Here is a 17,885-nt window from a genome sequence, read left to right on the forward strand (position 1 = left end):
AGCTGGAGACTGAGTTGCAGACATTGTGGAGCATCAGGGAGTGGGAGAATTACCTGGACACTTTGTTCCAGGAAACAGTCACACCCCTTAGAGGGAGGCCATTAGAGATGGCCAATGGTCAGGGACAGGATTGCAAGTGAGGCAGGTAGGGGGAATCAGCATGTAGTGATGGAGGAGCCTCCCCCCTGACCTGGTCCAACAGGTACAAGGTCCTTGCTACCTGTGTGGATGAAGAGAAGGACTGCAAGGTGGGTGAGCAGACTGACCATGGCACCATGGTGAAAGATGCCATTCCAGTGGGGGGAATGAAGAGGAATGTGGTAGTGATAGGAGGCAGTATAGTCAGGGGGATAGATACTGTTCTCTTTAGCCGCGACCAGGCACTCCGATGGCTGTGCTGCCTGCCCAGTGTCAGGGTTAAGGACATCTCCTCGCGGCTAGAGAGGAACCTGGAGTGGGAGGGGGAGGATCCAGTTGTCATGGTCCATGTGGGAACCAATGGCATAGGCAGAACCAGAAATGATGTTCGGCTTAGAGAATTTGAGGAGTTAGGGTCCAAATTAAAACACAAAACATCGAAGTTAATCATCTCCTGAGCCATGTGCAAATTGGCACGGTCAAGCAGATTAGAGAACTAAACGTGTGGCTCAAAGAGTGGTGTGGGAAGAAGGGGTTTCAATTCTTGGGACACTGGCATCAGTACACAGGGAAGAGGGAGCCATTCCGTTGGGATGAGCTTCACTTGAACCGGGCTGGAAGCAGTGTCCTGGCCAATCGCATAACTAGGGCTGTGAACAAGGTTTTAAACTAACAGAGGTGGGGGGGGGGAATTTGGGTAAAGGGAAATTTAGAAATCCAAAGAGAGAGGTCAGGGCATCAGAGCAGTATAGTGATGTAGCTAACTCCCAACAGAATGGGACAAGAAGGGACAGAGTTTAACAAAAATTGTACATTGGCAAATAAGGTCATTGCAGGGAATAGAGGTAAAAAAATGAAACTGAAGTTCCTTTATCTGAATGCACACAGCATCTGCAATAAGTTAGGTGAACTAGTGGTACGAATAGAGGTAAATGATCTAGATCTAATTGCCATTATCGAGACATGGTTACAAGGAGATCAAAGTTTGGAAATAAATATTCCAGGGTACACAATATTTTGGACAGACAGACAGAATGGCAAAGGAGGAGGGGTAGCCCTCCTAGTAAAGGATGGCATAAGGACATTAATTAGAAGGGATCTGGCCTCAGAAGATCATGAAGTAGAATCAGTTTGGGTGGAAATTAGGAATAGCAGGAGTCAGAAAACACTGGTGGGAGTAATTTACAGGCCCCCTAACAATAGTTATCGGATAGAACATTAAACAGGAAATTATTGGAGCATGTAAAAAGGTAATGTATTAATTGTGAGGGACTTTAATCTGCATATAGACTGGGACAATCAAATTGACAACAGTGGTCTACAAGATGAATTTGTAAAATGCTTTCGTGACAGTTTCTTGGAGCAATTCATTGTGGAACCAACCAGGGATAAAGCTATCAGATCTCGTATTGAGTAATGAAGCAGGGTTAATAAGCAATGTCATAGCACAAGATCCACTGGGAAATAGTGATTATACCACTGAATTTCATGTTATGTTTAAAAGTGACATATTTCAATCACAAACAAGAATCTTAAACTTAAGCAAAGCCAATTACGAAGATAAGAGGGGAGAACTGGGTAAATAGACTCTAAGGTATGGCGGTAAATGAACAGTGGGAAACATTTAAAGAAACAATTCAAAGGATTCAATAAGAGTACATTCCATTCAAAAACAAAAACTCATCCAGAAAGACCCATCTGTGGCCTACTCAGGAACTTAAGGAGAGTATTATAAGAAAAGAGGCTTACAGTGTTGCAAAAAAATTAGTAGCAAGTCTGCGGATTGGCAGTGTTTTAGAAACCAGCAAAGGGCCACCAAAAAGTTGATAAAAAGGGAAAAAATAGAATGAGAGTAAACTAGCCAGCAAAATAAAAACAGATTGTAAGAACATTTATAAGTACATAAAAAGGAAGAGAGTAGCAAAAGTTGGTTCCTTAGAGGCAGAGACAGGAGAAATCATCATGGGGAATGAGGAAATGGCAGAAGCATTGAACAAATATTTTGTGTGTCTTTACAGTAGAAGATACAAGTTCCATACCAGAAATAGGCTGTAACCTAGGGGCTAAAAAGAGCGAGGAAATTAAGGATATTGATATCAGTCGAGAAAAAGTATTGGCGAAACCTGAGGGACTAAAATCTGACAAGTCCCAGGACCAGATGGCTTACATCCTAGGGATCTAAAAGAGATAGCTGCAGAGATAATGGATGCGCCGGCTATGATTTTCCAGAATTCCTTAGATTCAGGAATGGTCCTGTCAGATTGGAAGTTGGCTTTTCAGTAAAGGAGGTAGAGAGAAAACAGGGAACTACAGGCCAGTTCAGTCATTGGGAAGATGCTGGAAACTATTATTAAGGAAGTCTTAACATTGCACTTGGAAAAGCATAGTATGATTAGAACAAGTCAGCATGGTTTTACAAAAGGGAGATCCTGTTTGAAAAATTTATTAGAGTTTTTTGAGGATGTAACTGGTAGATAAAGGGGAACCAGTAGATGTAGTATACCTGGATTTTCAAAAGGCATTCAATAAGGTGCCACATAAAAGATTAATAGGCAAGATAAGGGCTCATGGCGTTGGGGTAATATATTAGCATGGATAGAGGATTGGTTAACAGACAGGAAGCAGAGTGTGAGCATAAATGGGGCATTTTCAAGCTGGCAGGCAGTAAAGAGTGGAGTACCGCAAGGATCAGTGCTGGGGCCTCATCTATTTACACTCTATATTAATGACTTGGATGAAGAGACAGAGAGTAATGTATCTAAGTTTGCTGATGATACAAAGCTCAATGGAGAGTTAAGCTGCGGGGAGGATGCAGAGAGACTGCAAAGAGATATAGACAGGTTATCTGAGTGGGCAACAAGATGACAAATGGAGTATAATGTAGAGAAGTGTGAAGTTGTTCATTTGATCGTAAAAATAGAAAAGCAGAATATTTTTTAAAAGGTGTGAAACTGGTAAGTGTTGATATTCAGAGAGACTTGGGGGTACTCGTACAAGAGACGCACAAAGTTAACAAGCAGGTGCAGCAGGCTGTTAGGAAGGCAAATGGCATGTTGGCCTTTATTGCAAGGGGATTGGAGTACAGGAATAAAGAAGTCTTACTAAAATTGTACAGGGCTTTGGTGAAACCGCACCTGGAATACTGTGTGCAGTTTTGGTCACCACATTTAAGAAAGGATATTCTTGCACTGGAGGCAATGCAGCGAAGATTTACTAGATTGGTCCCTGGGATGAGGGGGTTTCCCTTGATGAGAGGCTGAGTAAATTGGGCCTATATTCTCTGGAGTTTAGAAGAATGAGAAGCGATCTTATTGAGACATATAAGTTTCCGAAAGAGCTTGATAGGGTAGAAGCTGATTGTTCCCACTGATCAGGGAATTGAGAACACGGGGACACAGTCTCAGGATAAAGGGTCAATCATTCAGGACTGAGATGAGGGAGAAATTACTTCACTCAAAGGGTTGTGAATCTTTGGAATGCTCCAGCATTGAATACATTTAAGGCTGGGATAGATAGATTTTTGGTCTCGCAGGGAATCAAGGGAGGCAGGAAAGTGGAACTGAAACCCAAGATCAGCCATGATCATATTGAATGGCAGAGTAGGCTCGATGGGCCATATGGTCTACTTCTGTTCCTATTTCTTATGTTCTTGTGACTTGATGCCAATGGTGGGAGAAACAACTACCAGTAGAAGTATCTGTATTAAGAGTAGGAAGTAAAAAGTCATTCATTTAGATACATCTCCAAATTTTCTGGTTGGATGGCAGGTAAATGGAGTGGAAATAAAGATCAGCCATTATCTATCAGAATGGCAGAACAAGTTTGAGGGACTAAATGGCCTCCTCCTGTTAGGATTGTTCCTAAAAACAGAGAATGCTTTCTATTTTGGGTGTTTGTTTGATTTCCAACAGTTGAAAGAAAGATGCTTAGCTCTGCTCTACTCCAGAACAGAAGTCACATCCTGTGCAACTACAAATGTAAAACAAGCTCCTGTTCCTAAGTGCCTAATTTAATTTTGTAAGGAAAAGAATCCCCCAAAATTGCATACAGAATAATCTACAGATCTAAACTTCATCATTAGACAATATCCTAGACTATAAAAGGCAATTCATTGTTCAGAGGGGTAGAAGATAAAAACAAAGAGGGGAATTCGTTCATTTGAGTACTTCATTTTGCTACAGTGCCCTAATTTTTGAGGGAATATTTTATTATCGTTTTTTTAAGCATACATTTAATGACTGTAAACAAAATCAATGTACATCCAGAAAACTATGATTCACCATTTCATGTAAAATCTGAAATGTCTCAACAGCTGAGGAAAACTGCATCCCTACATACTGCAAATTTACACAGCTCACGTTTAATGCAGATTAAACAGACGACAGTATAGAATGCATTCCTCAGGGGAAATAAAGACAGTGCGAGCTGCAGTATAAGTAATAACATTACTTCCCTTGTCATGTTATAGTCCCAGTAAAAATACTGTACCTGTTTGAATGTAAGCAAGGCATCAACAGTGTAGCTGTCTTTACAATTCATACACAAAAACATTTCCACAATAAATATCTTGAGCAATTTAGCAATGGTTGTACCTAATACAACTGGCATGATGTTCCATGCACCCTTAAGACACTTTGTTTTTCTCAAGCTCCCAAACTGTTTCAGCAGATGAAGTTCAATTTCCCTGAAGTCTGAGATGCAATGGGAACCGGGATAAGGACGTGTCTCTATACATTCTGTAATGACGCGGGAATAGGTGTGCTTAATACCACCAAGACGCTTTTTGTTTGTATACTGTATCAGACTGTGGGGAGTGTGTATTGTAAACTGCAAAACTGTGCAAACTTGATTGTGGTGGTAATTTATTCATGCGTCTGCCTCATTTGTGGTAAGATGCCATGGCCTGTGAAGAGAAATGAGCCCAGGTCAGTAAGTTCAGCTTTTCTGTTCAGGGTACCTTGTACAATTCATCAAATTGAAGTGTTCAAGTACTGTGTGCAACAGTCCTACTGTAATATTCTGGCTAACTGTCTTTGCCCTGCCATGCCAGTGTTGGACCATATTGTGAGAATTAACCTAACTACAGAAGGTTGTAGGTTCAAGTCCCACTCCAGAGACTTGGGCTGATAATTTAGGCCAGGGGTCTGCAACTTGCGGCTCTTTAACAACTCATTTGCGGTTCACAATCTTTTCCAGTTGGATCACATTAACAAGAAAAAGCCTAAAAAAAAATTAAGTCAAGAAAAGTGAGAACCATGTTTTTATTGTGAAAATAAAAAGCTAAGAACTATACTGCACTTCACAGATTCAAATGATTATTTTAACGAAAAACATCATCGTGCTCTAAATAAACCTGTTTGAGTGTTATAGGTACACCAGGGTTATAGATAATGCCTTTGGTTTGAGAAACAGGTTTTATGGTTGTGACCATTATTGTTTCTAATACAGCTGAGATGATAAATTATTCTGAATGTGCTTTTAGAAGCCTTTTGTTAATCACGAGAATCAACAGCAGAAAAAATTGTCTTAATTCTCCACGTCTTACATTATAGTTTGTTTTAATGATGACTTTGCTGACAAAATTATAGTAAAAAAGTCAAGAAAAATGATACTTCAGAGTTAGGTCTATTTTAATGTCGATTTATTTCTATTGATGCGTAAATTCAATACATGTATTTTATTATATATGCAAATTATGCATTCTACCAAAGACACTTGGCTATTTGCCATGTAATCGGTTTGGAAATGCTGAAATTCTGTCTTGAAGCTCCCATTAGTTTTTATTTTTGGCAAATTTTTTTTTAAAAGGCTCTCTTCAAGTAAAAAAGGTTGCTGACTCCTGATCAAGGTCGATACTCCAGTGCAGTACTGAGTGAGTGATGCTCTGTCAGAAGTGCAAGTCTTACAGATGAGACATTAACCTGAGGCCCCATCTGCCTTCTCAGGTGGACGTAAAAGATACCACAGCACTATTTCGAAGAAGAGCAGGGGAGTTCTTCCCGATGTCCTGGTCAGTATTTATCCCTCAACTTAAAGCAGATGATCTTTTCATTATCTCACTGCTGTTTGAGGGACCTTGCTGTGCGTACATCAGTGACTACGCTTCAAAACTATCTCATTGGCTGTAAAGTGCTTTGGTGACGTCCTGAGGTTATAAAAGGTGCTATATAAATGCAAGTCTTTTTTTTTTTTACAGCTGTTTCGTCCTGCGATTCAGATGTATCAGTAACTACATGTCTGTGCACCATCGCGACCACAACATTAAGATGCGCATTTTCTTCATGGAACATTGATTGGTGTAAACAACCATGTTTCTTTTTGTGATTTGTTGCTTGCATCATTATCATCAATGCAGCATCAATGAAGCTCAACTTTTCACAACAGTCACAAATCCCACCAACTAATCTGTCATACAGCCTGAATCAAAGTGATGTAATGAGCTGGATTTTTCGATCCCATTAACGACGGTGCATTCAGCCTTCACCGCTACTGGATGTCACAGAGGCCCTGCATCTTCCAGAGTGCGACGTGTGCACTGTAGCACGCAAATATAAAAGGTGCGGTGGGCCAACCAACACTACTCCCGAAGGCTTGCAGCTTCAAAGTGCAAGTACTGAACCAGCACGCATTTGGGCTAACTGTCCAGTAATTACAAATTAATTACACTTTAAAATTTTACACCTGTATATCCAGCCTTTAGAGGCCTCCTCTCAATTTGCAAAGAGCTGAGGAGGCCCACACAATTTTATAAGTTAAAATGGGTTGATATTTCAACATGGAACTTTTTTTAAAGCGCGATAAATCTTGTTAAAGAATAAAATCTCTGGCTTTTAGCATAATTTATCAAACTAATCATGTCCATTAAGTCTGATTTTCAAATGCCTTTTTACTGCAGCAGCCTGCTTTATACAGTTTTTGTGCTTCAGTGACTGTAAAGTCCCTCACATAACTGCCCAACTCTTGCGACTGCACTTGACAGCGCTGCTGGGCCTCACTGCAGCTGACAATAGAAGAAAATCATCCCTCGAGGCAACTGAAATGCTCACCACCAGGATCGCAGTAAGTTCCTGCAGAGGTTTATTTTACATCAGTACCAAGCACCAGCACTGCACTGCTGACCATAACATTCAGGCCATCATTTTTGAGTAGGCCTATATGAATAACGTAAAGTTTACACAAAGTTGTTTATTTTTCAAAAACATTTCCTCTCCAGCACGATACCTTAGCAAAGAAAACAAAGATTTTTATGCAAAACGAGTATCATTAGGTACGAATGTCTTCGGAAGGCTAACTATTGACGTTTTGATATCTGAAATCGAGGGGGTACTGCTGTGTCACACTCTTATTGCTAGCTGTACCAAGGCTCTGGCTGTATATGGTACACGTCGCTTGCTCAATTGCTGGAACCCATTACCACATGGAATAATTAAAGCAAATAGCACTGATGTATTTAAGGCAAAGCTAAATAAGTACATGAAGAAGGAGAAAGGAACAAAGAATATGCTGTTATGGTGAGATGAAATAAATAGATTGGGAGGAGGCTACTATGGAGCATGAACACCAGCACAGACTATGGAGTAAATTCTATGTAAAACTCAGTTGGTTTGGAATTGCAACCACCAATTTTTATTAAATCTAGTGATTAAATCTAAGCTGCATGGGAGCATTTACGCTCTGATCTAATGCTCGAGTGAAAATAGCTGTGAAATCACAGCCAAATTTCCATTCTTCCTATCAGTGTTAGAAGTATGAAGTTTATTTTTAAAAAGAGGGAGAGAGAGAGAGAGAGAGAGAGGAAAGAAGGGAAAGGTGAAACAGCAGAGACAATGCTGCAGTCAGGCTAACATCAGAAGCAATGAGCTGAAAACATAGCCTCATGAGGAAACCTTGACCTTGTGGATTTTTGCTCTAATTTCACAGTACTCAGCAATCCAACTGAGTTAAGTTACTTAGATAGTCAGTTTGAATTAAATAGTTTTCTCCACTGCATAGAATCATATAGCACACAAGGAGGCCATTCAGCCCATCATGCTGTGCCAGCTCCCTGAGCTATCCAATTAGTTCCACTTCCCTGCTCTTTCCCCTCTGCCCTGCAAATCTTAAATAAAACAGAAATTGCTGGAAATACTCAGCAGGTCAGGCAGAATCTGTGGGGAGAGAAGCAGAGTTAACATTTCAGGTCTGTGACCTTTCATCAGAACTGGTAAAGGTTTGAAAAGAATTAGGTTTTAAGTGAGTGAAGGTTGGGGTCGGTGGGGGGGGGGGGTGGGGAAGAGAACAAAAGGGGAGGTGTGTGATAGGGCAGAGCACAGGATAGATCAAATAGCAAAGCTGTCCTGGGACAAAGGCAAAGAGTGTGTTAATGCTTGTGGTGAAAGACAAAGCATTAGTCCAGAGAAAGTGTTAATAGCAGAATAATGGACAGCTCTGTCTACATGAAAAACAGGCACATGGTTAAAAAAGTAAAAAAAAATATATATATATATATATATATTTTTTTTTTTTTTTTTTTTAAAAAGGCCAGTTATGCTCTGAAGTTATTGAACTCAATGTTCAGTCCAGTAGGCTGTAGAATGCCTAATCGAAAGATCAGGTGCTGCTCCTTGAACTTGCGTTGATGTTCACTGGAACAGGCCAAAGACAGAAATGTTGGCATGAGAGCAGTGGGCCGGTGGGGGGGGGGGGGGGGGGGGGTTGGGGGAGAGTGGAGGAGGAGGAGGGTGTTGAAATGGCAAGCGACTGGAAGCTTGGGGTTATGTTTTCAGAGTGAGAGGTGTTCCGCAAAGTGGTAACCCAATCTGCGTTTGGGCTCCCCAATATAGAGGCGACTGCATTGTGAGCAGCGAATACAGTATACTAAATTGAAGGAAGTACAAGTAAATCGCTGCTTCACCTGGGAGGAGTGTTTAGACCCTTGGATGGTGAGGACAGAGGAGGTAAAAGGGCAGGTATTACACCTCCTGCGATTGCATGGGAAGTTGCCATGGGAAGGGGATGAGGTGTCGGGGCTGATGGAGGAGTGGACCAGGGTGTCAGAGGGAACAATCCTTTCAGAATGCGGACAGGGGAGAGGAAGAGAAGATGTGTTTGGTGCCCTGCAAATCTTTCCTTTTCAAGCATATATCCAATTTCCCTTTGAAAGTTACTAGTAAATCTGCTTCAGTCACCTTTTCAGGAAGCGCATTCCAGATCATAGGAACTCAGTGTTCCAAAAAAAAATGTCATCTCTTCCCCACCTGCCCCCAGTTCTTTTACAAGATGAAGCTAGCACATTATGTTGTGGTACCTAGCAAGAAAAGTTTCATTTATAATGAGAACATACGTAGAATTGATTAGAGAACAGGGATTGCTGTCCATCAGGCTCCAGTCCAGCTTATTGTCCAATTCCTCATGTATTTGCACTGATGCACAGATTTAGTGGGTTGCTATTTTGAATCAGGCTGCTGAAATTATTTAAGGATGAGAGGATTGCAGGCCTTTTCTGGATGAGTGGGCCAATTGGCCCTCTTGCCAAAGTAACAGAGAAGGGTGATGAAAGGAACGCAGTCAATGCTGTCCATATGGATTTTAAGAAAGCGTTTGATACTTTATCAAATGACTGGTTAACAAAAAAGTGAGGCTCAAGGAATAGGAGGGTCAGTATCCAACTGAATAAAAAATTGGCTTAAGGACAGAAAACAGTGAGTCGTGGTAAATGATTGTTTTTCAGACTGGAGGATGGTAGAGTGCTCGGACCACAGCTTTTTCTGCTTATATATAAAATGACTTGAATCTTGGAATACAGAGCAGAATCTCAAAATTTGCCGATGTTACCAAACTTGGAGGAGTGGCAAAGAGTGAGGACGATGCAAATTACCTACAACAGGAGAAAGACAGACTAGCAGAATGGGCATACTAGTGGCAGATCGAATTTAATACAGAGAAGTGCGAGATGTTGTATTTTGGCAGATGGGATGGGGGAGGCGATATAGACTTAATGGTGCAGTTCTAAAGAATGTGTAAGAAATTTTGAAGATGGAAGGACATATTGAGAGAGTGGTTAGTAAAACATAAATAGAGACATAGAGTACAAAAGCAGGGAAGTTATGCTGAACCTTTGTAAAGTTCTGGTTCAGCCACAAGTAGAGTATTGTGTTCAGTTCTGGTCACCACACTTGAGGAAGGATATGAGGGTCCTTGAGAGAGTGCAGAGATGATTTACCAGAATGGCTTCAGGGCTGGGAGATTTTAGTGACAAGGTCAGGTTGGAATAGCTGAGGTTGTTCTCCTTGGAGCAAATGAGATTGAGGGAAGATTTGATAGAGGTGTACAAGATTATGACAGACTTAGAAAAGGTAGACAAGGAAAAACTGTTCCCATTAACTGATGATACAAGGGGGACACAGATTGTAGGTTTTGGGCAAGAGGTGCAAGGAAATAAGAGAAAGAACTTTTTAACGCAGCCAGTGGCAATGGCCTGGACCTTACTACCCAGGAGGGTGGTGGAAGCGGAAACAATGATAAACAGGAAATTGGATGACCACTTGAAGAAAATAAACTTGCAGAGCTACAGGGGTCAAGTGAAACTGAATGGATTGCTCAGTGAAGAACCAGCATAGACTCAATGGGTCAAATAGCTTCCTTCTGTGCTGTATCTGACTATGCTGTCTAATCCTGGGAACTCTTGCACGGTTTTCCTGCCTTCTATTAATGTAATAGTACTGGAGTTCATTTCTTGGTTAAACACTAATTTAGAAATTACCCCAGGAGATAAAATCTTAGAACATAATGCCTTGGTATCTATCAATCTGTTGTGTTAATGGAGGTGCTTAAAATTAACAGGTTAATGCCCAAGTTAAAACAGTGGGCATGCAACAATATTGAACATTTACATTATACAGCAGCATGGTACCATAAGTATAGAGACACTGTTAACACAAGAGTCGGAGAGATCTGGGATCCTAACCATTTTCTTCTCCCTCACCCACCCCCGAAATAAAAAAAGACATCACAAACTTTAACATAAAAATGATCAGCAATACAAAGACAGAAGTGAAGTGATTTCATGATTTCAAAGGGATGTAGATGGGTTAAGTGAGTGGGCAAAAATTTGGCAGATGAGTAGAATGTGGAAAAATGTGAAGTTATCCACTTTGGTAGGAAGATTGGAAAAAGCAGTATATTACTTAAATGGAGGGGCTACAAAATTCTGCAGTACGGAGGAATCTGGGTGTCCTCGTATATGAAACAAAGTTAGCATGCAGGTACAGCAAGTAATTAGGAAGGCAATGTTGGCATTTATTGGAAGGGAGAATGAAGTAGAAAAGTAGGGAAGCCTTGCTACAACTGTACAGGACGTGAGACTAGAGGGGTATACTTGCATTGTAGGCACTTCATCCTAGGAATCAGCCTAGCAAACATTCTCTGAAGGGGTTGACTTAAGAGTATAGGCTCAACCTATCCTCATAAGAAAAAAAGGTGACCTTTATTGAAACATAAGATTCTAAAGGGGCTTGACAAGATAAATGCTGGAAGTATGTTTCCCCTAATGGCAGGGGGGGGTGGGGGAGAAAGAACTATGGGCCGTTGTTTCAGAATAAAGGGCTGCCCATTTAAGACAGATGAGGAATTTCTTTGAGGGTCATTAATCTTTGGAATTCTCTTCCCCAGAGAGCAATGGCAGATGAGTCATTGGATATATTCAAGGCAGAGTTAGACAGATTTCTAAACTTTGGGAGAGTCATGATCTTATTGAATGGCAAAGCAGGCTCAAGGGGCAGTATGGCCTACTCCTGCTCCTATGTTCTTAAGGCCATCATTTTATTTCAGAATTTGGCTGACTTAGTGAGTCAGCAGTGGCTCTATTGGTAGCACGCTTGCCTGAATCAGAAGGTTATGGATTCAAGTTCCACTCTAGGACTTGAGCACAAAGATCAAGGCTGACTCTCCCCATGCAGTACTGAGGGAATGCTACACTGTAGGAGATGCCATCTTTCAGATGAGCCATTAAACCAAGGCTCCATCATAGCACTATTTTGAAGAACGGGGAGTTACCCCTAGTCTCCTGATCAATATTTATCCCTCAACTCAAAAAAAATTGCCGCCACGTTTCCTACATCACAATAGCTTTGGGATGGCCGGTGGCCATGACAGGTGCCATATAAATGCAAGTATTTCCTTTTTATTAATGAACTAAGAGGCCAGGAAGGGTGCTAGAATGTTCTTCATGACGAGTAGTCAAGACCAGAGATTCTCAGCTGTTGAGACTGATTTTACATTGAAATTTGAAATACTTAAAGCGACGTTAAATTAATCTAAATTACAAATTCTATTTTTTTTTTAAAAAGGATTTCATATACCCATTTTATCAAGAAAACAAGGATATGAATTTTTTTTAGACAGTACATGAAGGTTAACCTGGACACGAATAAATTAATTGTGGTACCATACTCCAAATTCCTCCTGCTTTGTAAAAATGCCAAACACTGCAGATGCTGGAAATGAAATAACAAATGCTGTAAACATTCAGCAGGCCTGGCAGCATCTGAGGAGAGGGTTAATCTTTCAAGTAAATGACCTTTCATCAGCACCAGTTCACCCTACCCATCTCTCTCCAGATGCTGCTAGTCCTGCTGAGTGTTTCAAAGCATTTTCTGCTTTTATTACCTTTCTGCTTTGTGTTATTGCCCTTGTTTTAGGCACCAGCTCCTACAATGAAGGGTTTGAAACAATTTCTATGAAGAGAGGTAGAGATCCAGTGTGATCCACCAATGATGCATTCTAGAACATGGCACAACTAAATAGATAGAAATTAGATATATTAGAAAAAGTCCTTTCTCTCCCATCCTGTCACTTTGCCTCACCATTACCTTTCTGATGGAGGATATTTAGCAATCTTCTTTCCCTTCCCACAAGGAGAGATAGAATGCTCAACATTTTAGTTTCCCTTTCTCCCTCTGAAAGGAATATTACATCTTTTATACTTTGTTTGACTGCTCAGTTATGTACCAGATGATGGGAATGTCCAACCTGGACCCCATAGACTGCATACAGCATTTGCAGTCCTTATCTGTTGCTTTGTCTAGTTTAAATTTTGTGGGTCTGGAAGTTTTGGAAATGGCCCAGTTGTCTCATGTGGATGAATCCTAAAAGCAGACCAAGATTTGTCAGTAGCTGCAGTTTAAGACATATATAAATGAAGAATATGCATTTAAGCATCTGGCCCCCATGGCTCAACAGTACACCCCATGGTGTCCACATCAACCTTGTGGAATCCTTTGCCATAAAGCAATACACAAATCTTACTACTGCTCCTGGAGAATAATGAAATTTTATTGTACAATTATCCTCCACTCACTGCTGGACAAATAATCCTGCAATTTGAATCATGAGTTCGGAGATTCTTTTTAAAAGAAGTCTTGCCCCATCTCCAACTCATTGGCCGATAGTGCTGTTGATTAATTCTGAAATATATTTCAAATGATGGTAAAGGCTCCACTTCAAATCAACGGGAGCAAATAAGAAATCTGAACCTTGCTTACATCTTGATGGAAATGAGATCGACCTACACACCATGAGAGGCAAGCTTCCATCACAATAATAAAGCATGATTTGATTAGAGACAGTCAGCATGGCTTTGAGGGGGGCAGGTCATGCCTCACAAGCCTTATTGAATTCTTTGAAGATGTGACAAAACACATTGATGAAGGAAGAGCAGTGGATGTGGTGTATATGGATTTTAGCAAGGCGTTTGATAAGGTTCCCCATGGTAAGCTCATTCAGAAAGTGAGGAGGCATGGGATACAGGGAAAGCTGGCTGTCTAGATACAAAATTGTCTGGCCCATTGAAGACAGAGGGTGGTAGTAGATGGAAAGTATTCAGCATGGAGCTCGGTGACCAGTGGTGTTCCACAGGGATCTGTTCTGGGACCTCTGCTCTGTGATTTTTATAAATGACTTGGATGAGCAAGTGGAAGGCTAGGTTAGCAAGTTTGCCAATGACACGAAGGTTGTTGGAGTTGTGGATACTGTGGAAGGCTGTTGTAGGTTGCAACGGGACATTGACAGGATGCAGAGCTGGGCTGAGAAGTGGCAGATGGAGTTCAACCTGGAAGTGTGAAGTGATTCATTTTGGAAGGTCGCATTTGAATGCAGAATACAGGCTTAAAGACAGGATTCTTGGTAGTGTGGAGGAACAGAGGGATCTTGGGGTCCATGTCCATAGATCGCTCAAAGTTGCCACTCAAGTTGATAGGGTTGTTAAGAAGGCGTATGGTGTGTTGGCTTTCATTAACAGGGGGATTGAGTTTAAGAGTCGCGAGGTTATGCCGCAGCTCTATAAGGCCCTGGTTCGACCACACTTGGAATATTGTGTTCAGTTCTGGTCGCCTCATTTTAGGAAGGATGTGGAAGCTTGAGGGTACCAGGATGCTGCCTGGAGTGGAGGGCATGTCTTACGAAGAAAGATTGAGGGAGCTAGGGCTTTTCTCATTGGAGCGAAGAAGGATGAGAGGTGACTTGATAGAGGGATACAAGATGATGAGAGGCATCGATAGAGTGGATAGCCAGAGACTTTTTCCCAGGGTGGAAAGGGCTATCACCAGGGGGCATAATGTTCAGGTGATTGGAGGAAGGTTTCGGGGAGATGTCAGAGGTAGGTTCTTTACACAGAGAGTGGTGGGTGCGTGGAATGCGCTGCCAGCAGTGGTAGTAGAAGCAGATACATTAGGGACATTTAAGCGACTCTTGGATAGGTACATGGATGATAGTAGAATGAAGGGTAGGTAGTTAGTTCGTTATTAGAGGAGGTTAAAGGTTCGGCCCAACATCGTGGGCTGAAGGGCCTGTACTATGTTGTACTGTTCTATCTTCTAATATTATGCATAATATTCTATCAAAACACTTAAAATTAAATTTTTCAGAAGAAACTTGGGAGGGCAGTAGCACCAGTAGGAATTCAGCAAGTTTCATTTATATGGTGCTTTTAGCATTGTAAAACTTGCCAAAGGTGCTTAGTAGTCAGAGGTAGGTTTTTATAATTAGTCTTAAGGAAGAGATGGGGATATGGGTGGCGGGTGGGTTGAGGGAGAGAATTCCAGAGCTTAAGGGCTAGACAACTGAAGAGAATATCTATGTATTTTGCAAGGCAAATACTACACTGAATTCAGATGGTTGGTGGTAGTGGGGTGATGGAGAACGAAAACAGTGGCGGGTAAGGAGAGCGAAGTTACCCTGCATGGAGAAATTGTTTCAGTGAGGGATGGGATTAAGGATGGGGATGACATTGAAAGGATGGAATGGGTTGTGTGGGGGGGGGAAATGATGGAATTGGTTAAGTGTGGCAAAATGGCAGGGACAATTATTTCATACAATATATTTGAAAGTTATTTTTGCTAAAAATGAAAGTTCACTAAATCTGAATGGAAGAAAGTTTTAGAAAAGCTGTCACGTGACTTACAAGAATACATCAGCATTAATTCTACAGACAAAGATGTTAACAGTCTGCATCCTTCAGAGTTTCTGCACAGTAACTCCAATGGGCATGCCACTGCACAAACTTAGACCCAAGGAAAGAACAGTTATAATGTTGCTATGAAACTTGTTCCATGACAAGTCCTTGTTTAGGAATCAATCAAGATTGGTAGTTAGGAAGCTATTTTCTTCCATGATAAAGATGGAAAACATTACAGGCAGATTTTAAAGGAAATAAATGTTTATTCCTCAATTATTGAGGCCAAATGTAAATCTGCCTTTTCAACTAGAGAAAACAGTATAATCAGAATATGAAATTCTAATTGTAAAAGTCAAAAGGCCAGACAAAATTTGTATTTATACTCCTTGGCCTGTATTTACACATGGACAGCTTTGTGTAGCTTTTCCCCAGAGTGGGAAGTTGTGTTAATCTTTGAATACAGAATTTCCAGTTATTTCATCAAAGCACTCCAATAAAGAGATACTAATTTGACTGCAAATATTTTGCACATCTGCGCTAGTTTACAACAAACGAAAGCTCAAGCTACAATAGGCCCGACCAAGGGCAAGCTAGGAATGCTGAAACAATCGGAAAATGCTAGGAGACAGCTTTGTTTGTGCAGGTTAAACTCATATCAAAAAGTGAGTAAGACAATCTATACCAAGTAACTTTAATCTGCCGTCAGATACAAATTGGACATACGCCACACTAGAGATGGGGTGTGGAAGACTCACATCTTGGAACAAGTCCACAGTTCCAGAAAGTTCAGTCTATAGCAGTAGTGTGCTGCACTAAAGACAAGACAGAGCATCACTCCATGTTTATATACATAACTGTTATCAGTCTGCACCCTCAATAATTCAAATGGCTGAAGTGAATGAGTCCACCTAAAAATTTTCCAAGCTCATCCTTTAATAGGCAACAAAAATCACTTTGCTCAAGCACCTCAAAATTAGAAGTCAATGCTAGCAATTAAACAAGGAACCTTGTATCCACCACTGAACAGGATTACAACTGGTCAGTAATGACTGGGCATGTGGGGGAAGGTTGAATTTTACCAGAACTTTACCAAATGAGCATCAGTACAACTGCAAAGCTGAAATGACATTCAAGTTTTGGATTTGTGTGTTATCCTGTACTTTTCTTCAGAAAATTTCCTCCATTAAGAAAAATTCACCAACAGATCAAAGCTTTGTGGCTGCATGCTTAGTTCATCAGAACGGAGATGCTTCTTTCCACAGCTGGATCAGAGAATTCAGAAACAGAACTTCAGGTTCCATAACAACCCTGTTCACCAGATGCCTATGCCAGAATTTAATGAGGTAGTGGCACTGCCCACCAGCTACAAGGTGTAGGGGATGGAGTTTGTTTGCTGTTTGGGGATTACCTCCAACCTGCAAGGAGACTGTTAGGTAGTAGGCAGCCTCCTCAAGTGCTCAGCTGCCATTGGTAAAATACCAGTGTCGCTGGGAAGAGGCCCTCAAGTGGCCATTAATTAGCCACTTCAGGGCCTCAATGAGTCAGCTGCTGGTGAAATAGCAGCAGGGATGATTAGGCAATGGGTACAGTGCCCCTCCCCCAACCAAGGTGGAGGGGTTTAAAATTCTAGCCCTTGGGTTTTCATCAAGCATCTTTTAAATGAGAAGCCTCTCCTCTGCAAGAGATAGTTAACTGGCTAAACAGGGCTACCTGAGAAATGCTGAAAGGAAGAAAAAAAAAAAGTGTTGGCTTTTCTGGAGCACCTCAGCATGATCAATCACCAATCCCCATTATGCTCTTTAGGGAAAGGGAATCTTCCTTCATTGGGATCTCTGGTGCAAAACCTGAAAAGGCAGTAGAGGACAGGGCAGGCAGAGGAGATGGAAGTAAAATTTAAATAAGATAGCTGTACTGATGTTCTCAATCTTTAACCTGATGTCATTCTTGGAGTTCCATAACTATTGAGCTGGGACCACATTTAGATCTTGAAAGAAAATTAAGCTGCAATGCCTAGGTGATCTGGAAAAGAAATCCTATACAACATATTCCAGAAGAAAGCGTTCTGGCTCTTGTATCTTCAGAATGGGATGATAGCTTTAGCATTCATGTAAACACCATTTTGAATCTTAGTCACAATACTGCTCATGTTATTTTTGGAAGGGAGAATGGAGAGAAGGAAAAAAGTGGAAAGGTAGGACTAAGGAAGCGAGCAAAGCAGACACTTTAAGCAGTGGAATATGAAAGCTGACAAGGATTCTAATCTACTGTCCTGATCAATTTCTGTGACAATAATGGGGGTCAGGCAATCTACACAATA

The 17,885-nt window shown here is 41.1% G+C and overlaps 1 protein-coding gene across 2 annotated transcripts in view; it reads right to left on the bottom strand.

The window, feature by feature from the left end:
* Window positions 1-4,347: 4,347 nt before the first annotated feature.
* Window positions 4,348-17,885, bottom strand: part of caprin2 (caprin family member 2) — an 80,022-nt gene continuing 66,484 nt past the window's right edge. Inside the window, exon 20 of one of the 2 annotated variants that reach the window (XM_068051024.1) lies at window positions 4,348-5,041. In XM_068051024.1, coding sequence (XP_067907125.1) covers window positions 5,001-5,041 — 41 coding nt within the window. In that variant the 3' untranslated portion in view covers window positions 4,348-5,000. Of the gene's footprint in view, window positions 5,042-5,071; window positions 5,360-17,885 lie in introns of those variants that run through there. The other variant, XM_068051025.1, reaches the window with a different exon arrangement.

The sequence above is a fragment of the Heterodontus francisci genome, chromosome 18 (genome assembly GCF_036365525.1).
Source record: "Heterodontus francisci isolate sHetFra1 chromosome 18, sHetFra1.hap1, whole genome shotgun sequence".
In the NCBI taxonomy this organism is placed as follows: domain Eukaryota; kingdom Metazoa; phylum Chordata; class Chondrichthyes; order Heterodontiformes; family Heterodontidae; genus Heterodontus; species Heterodontus francisci.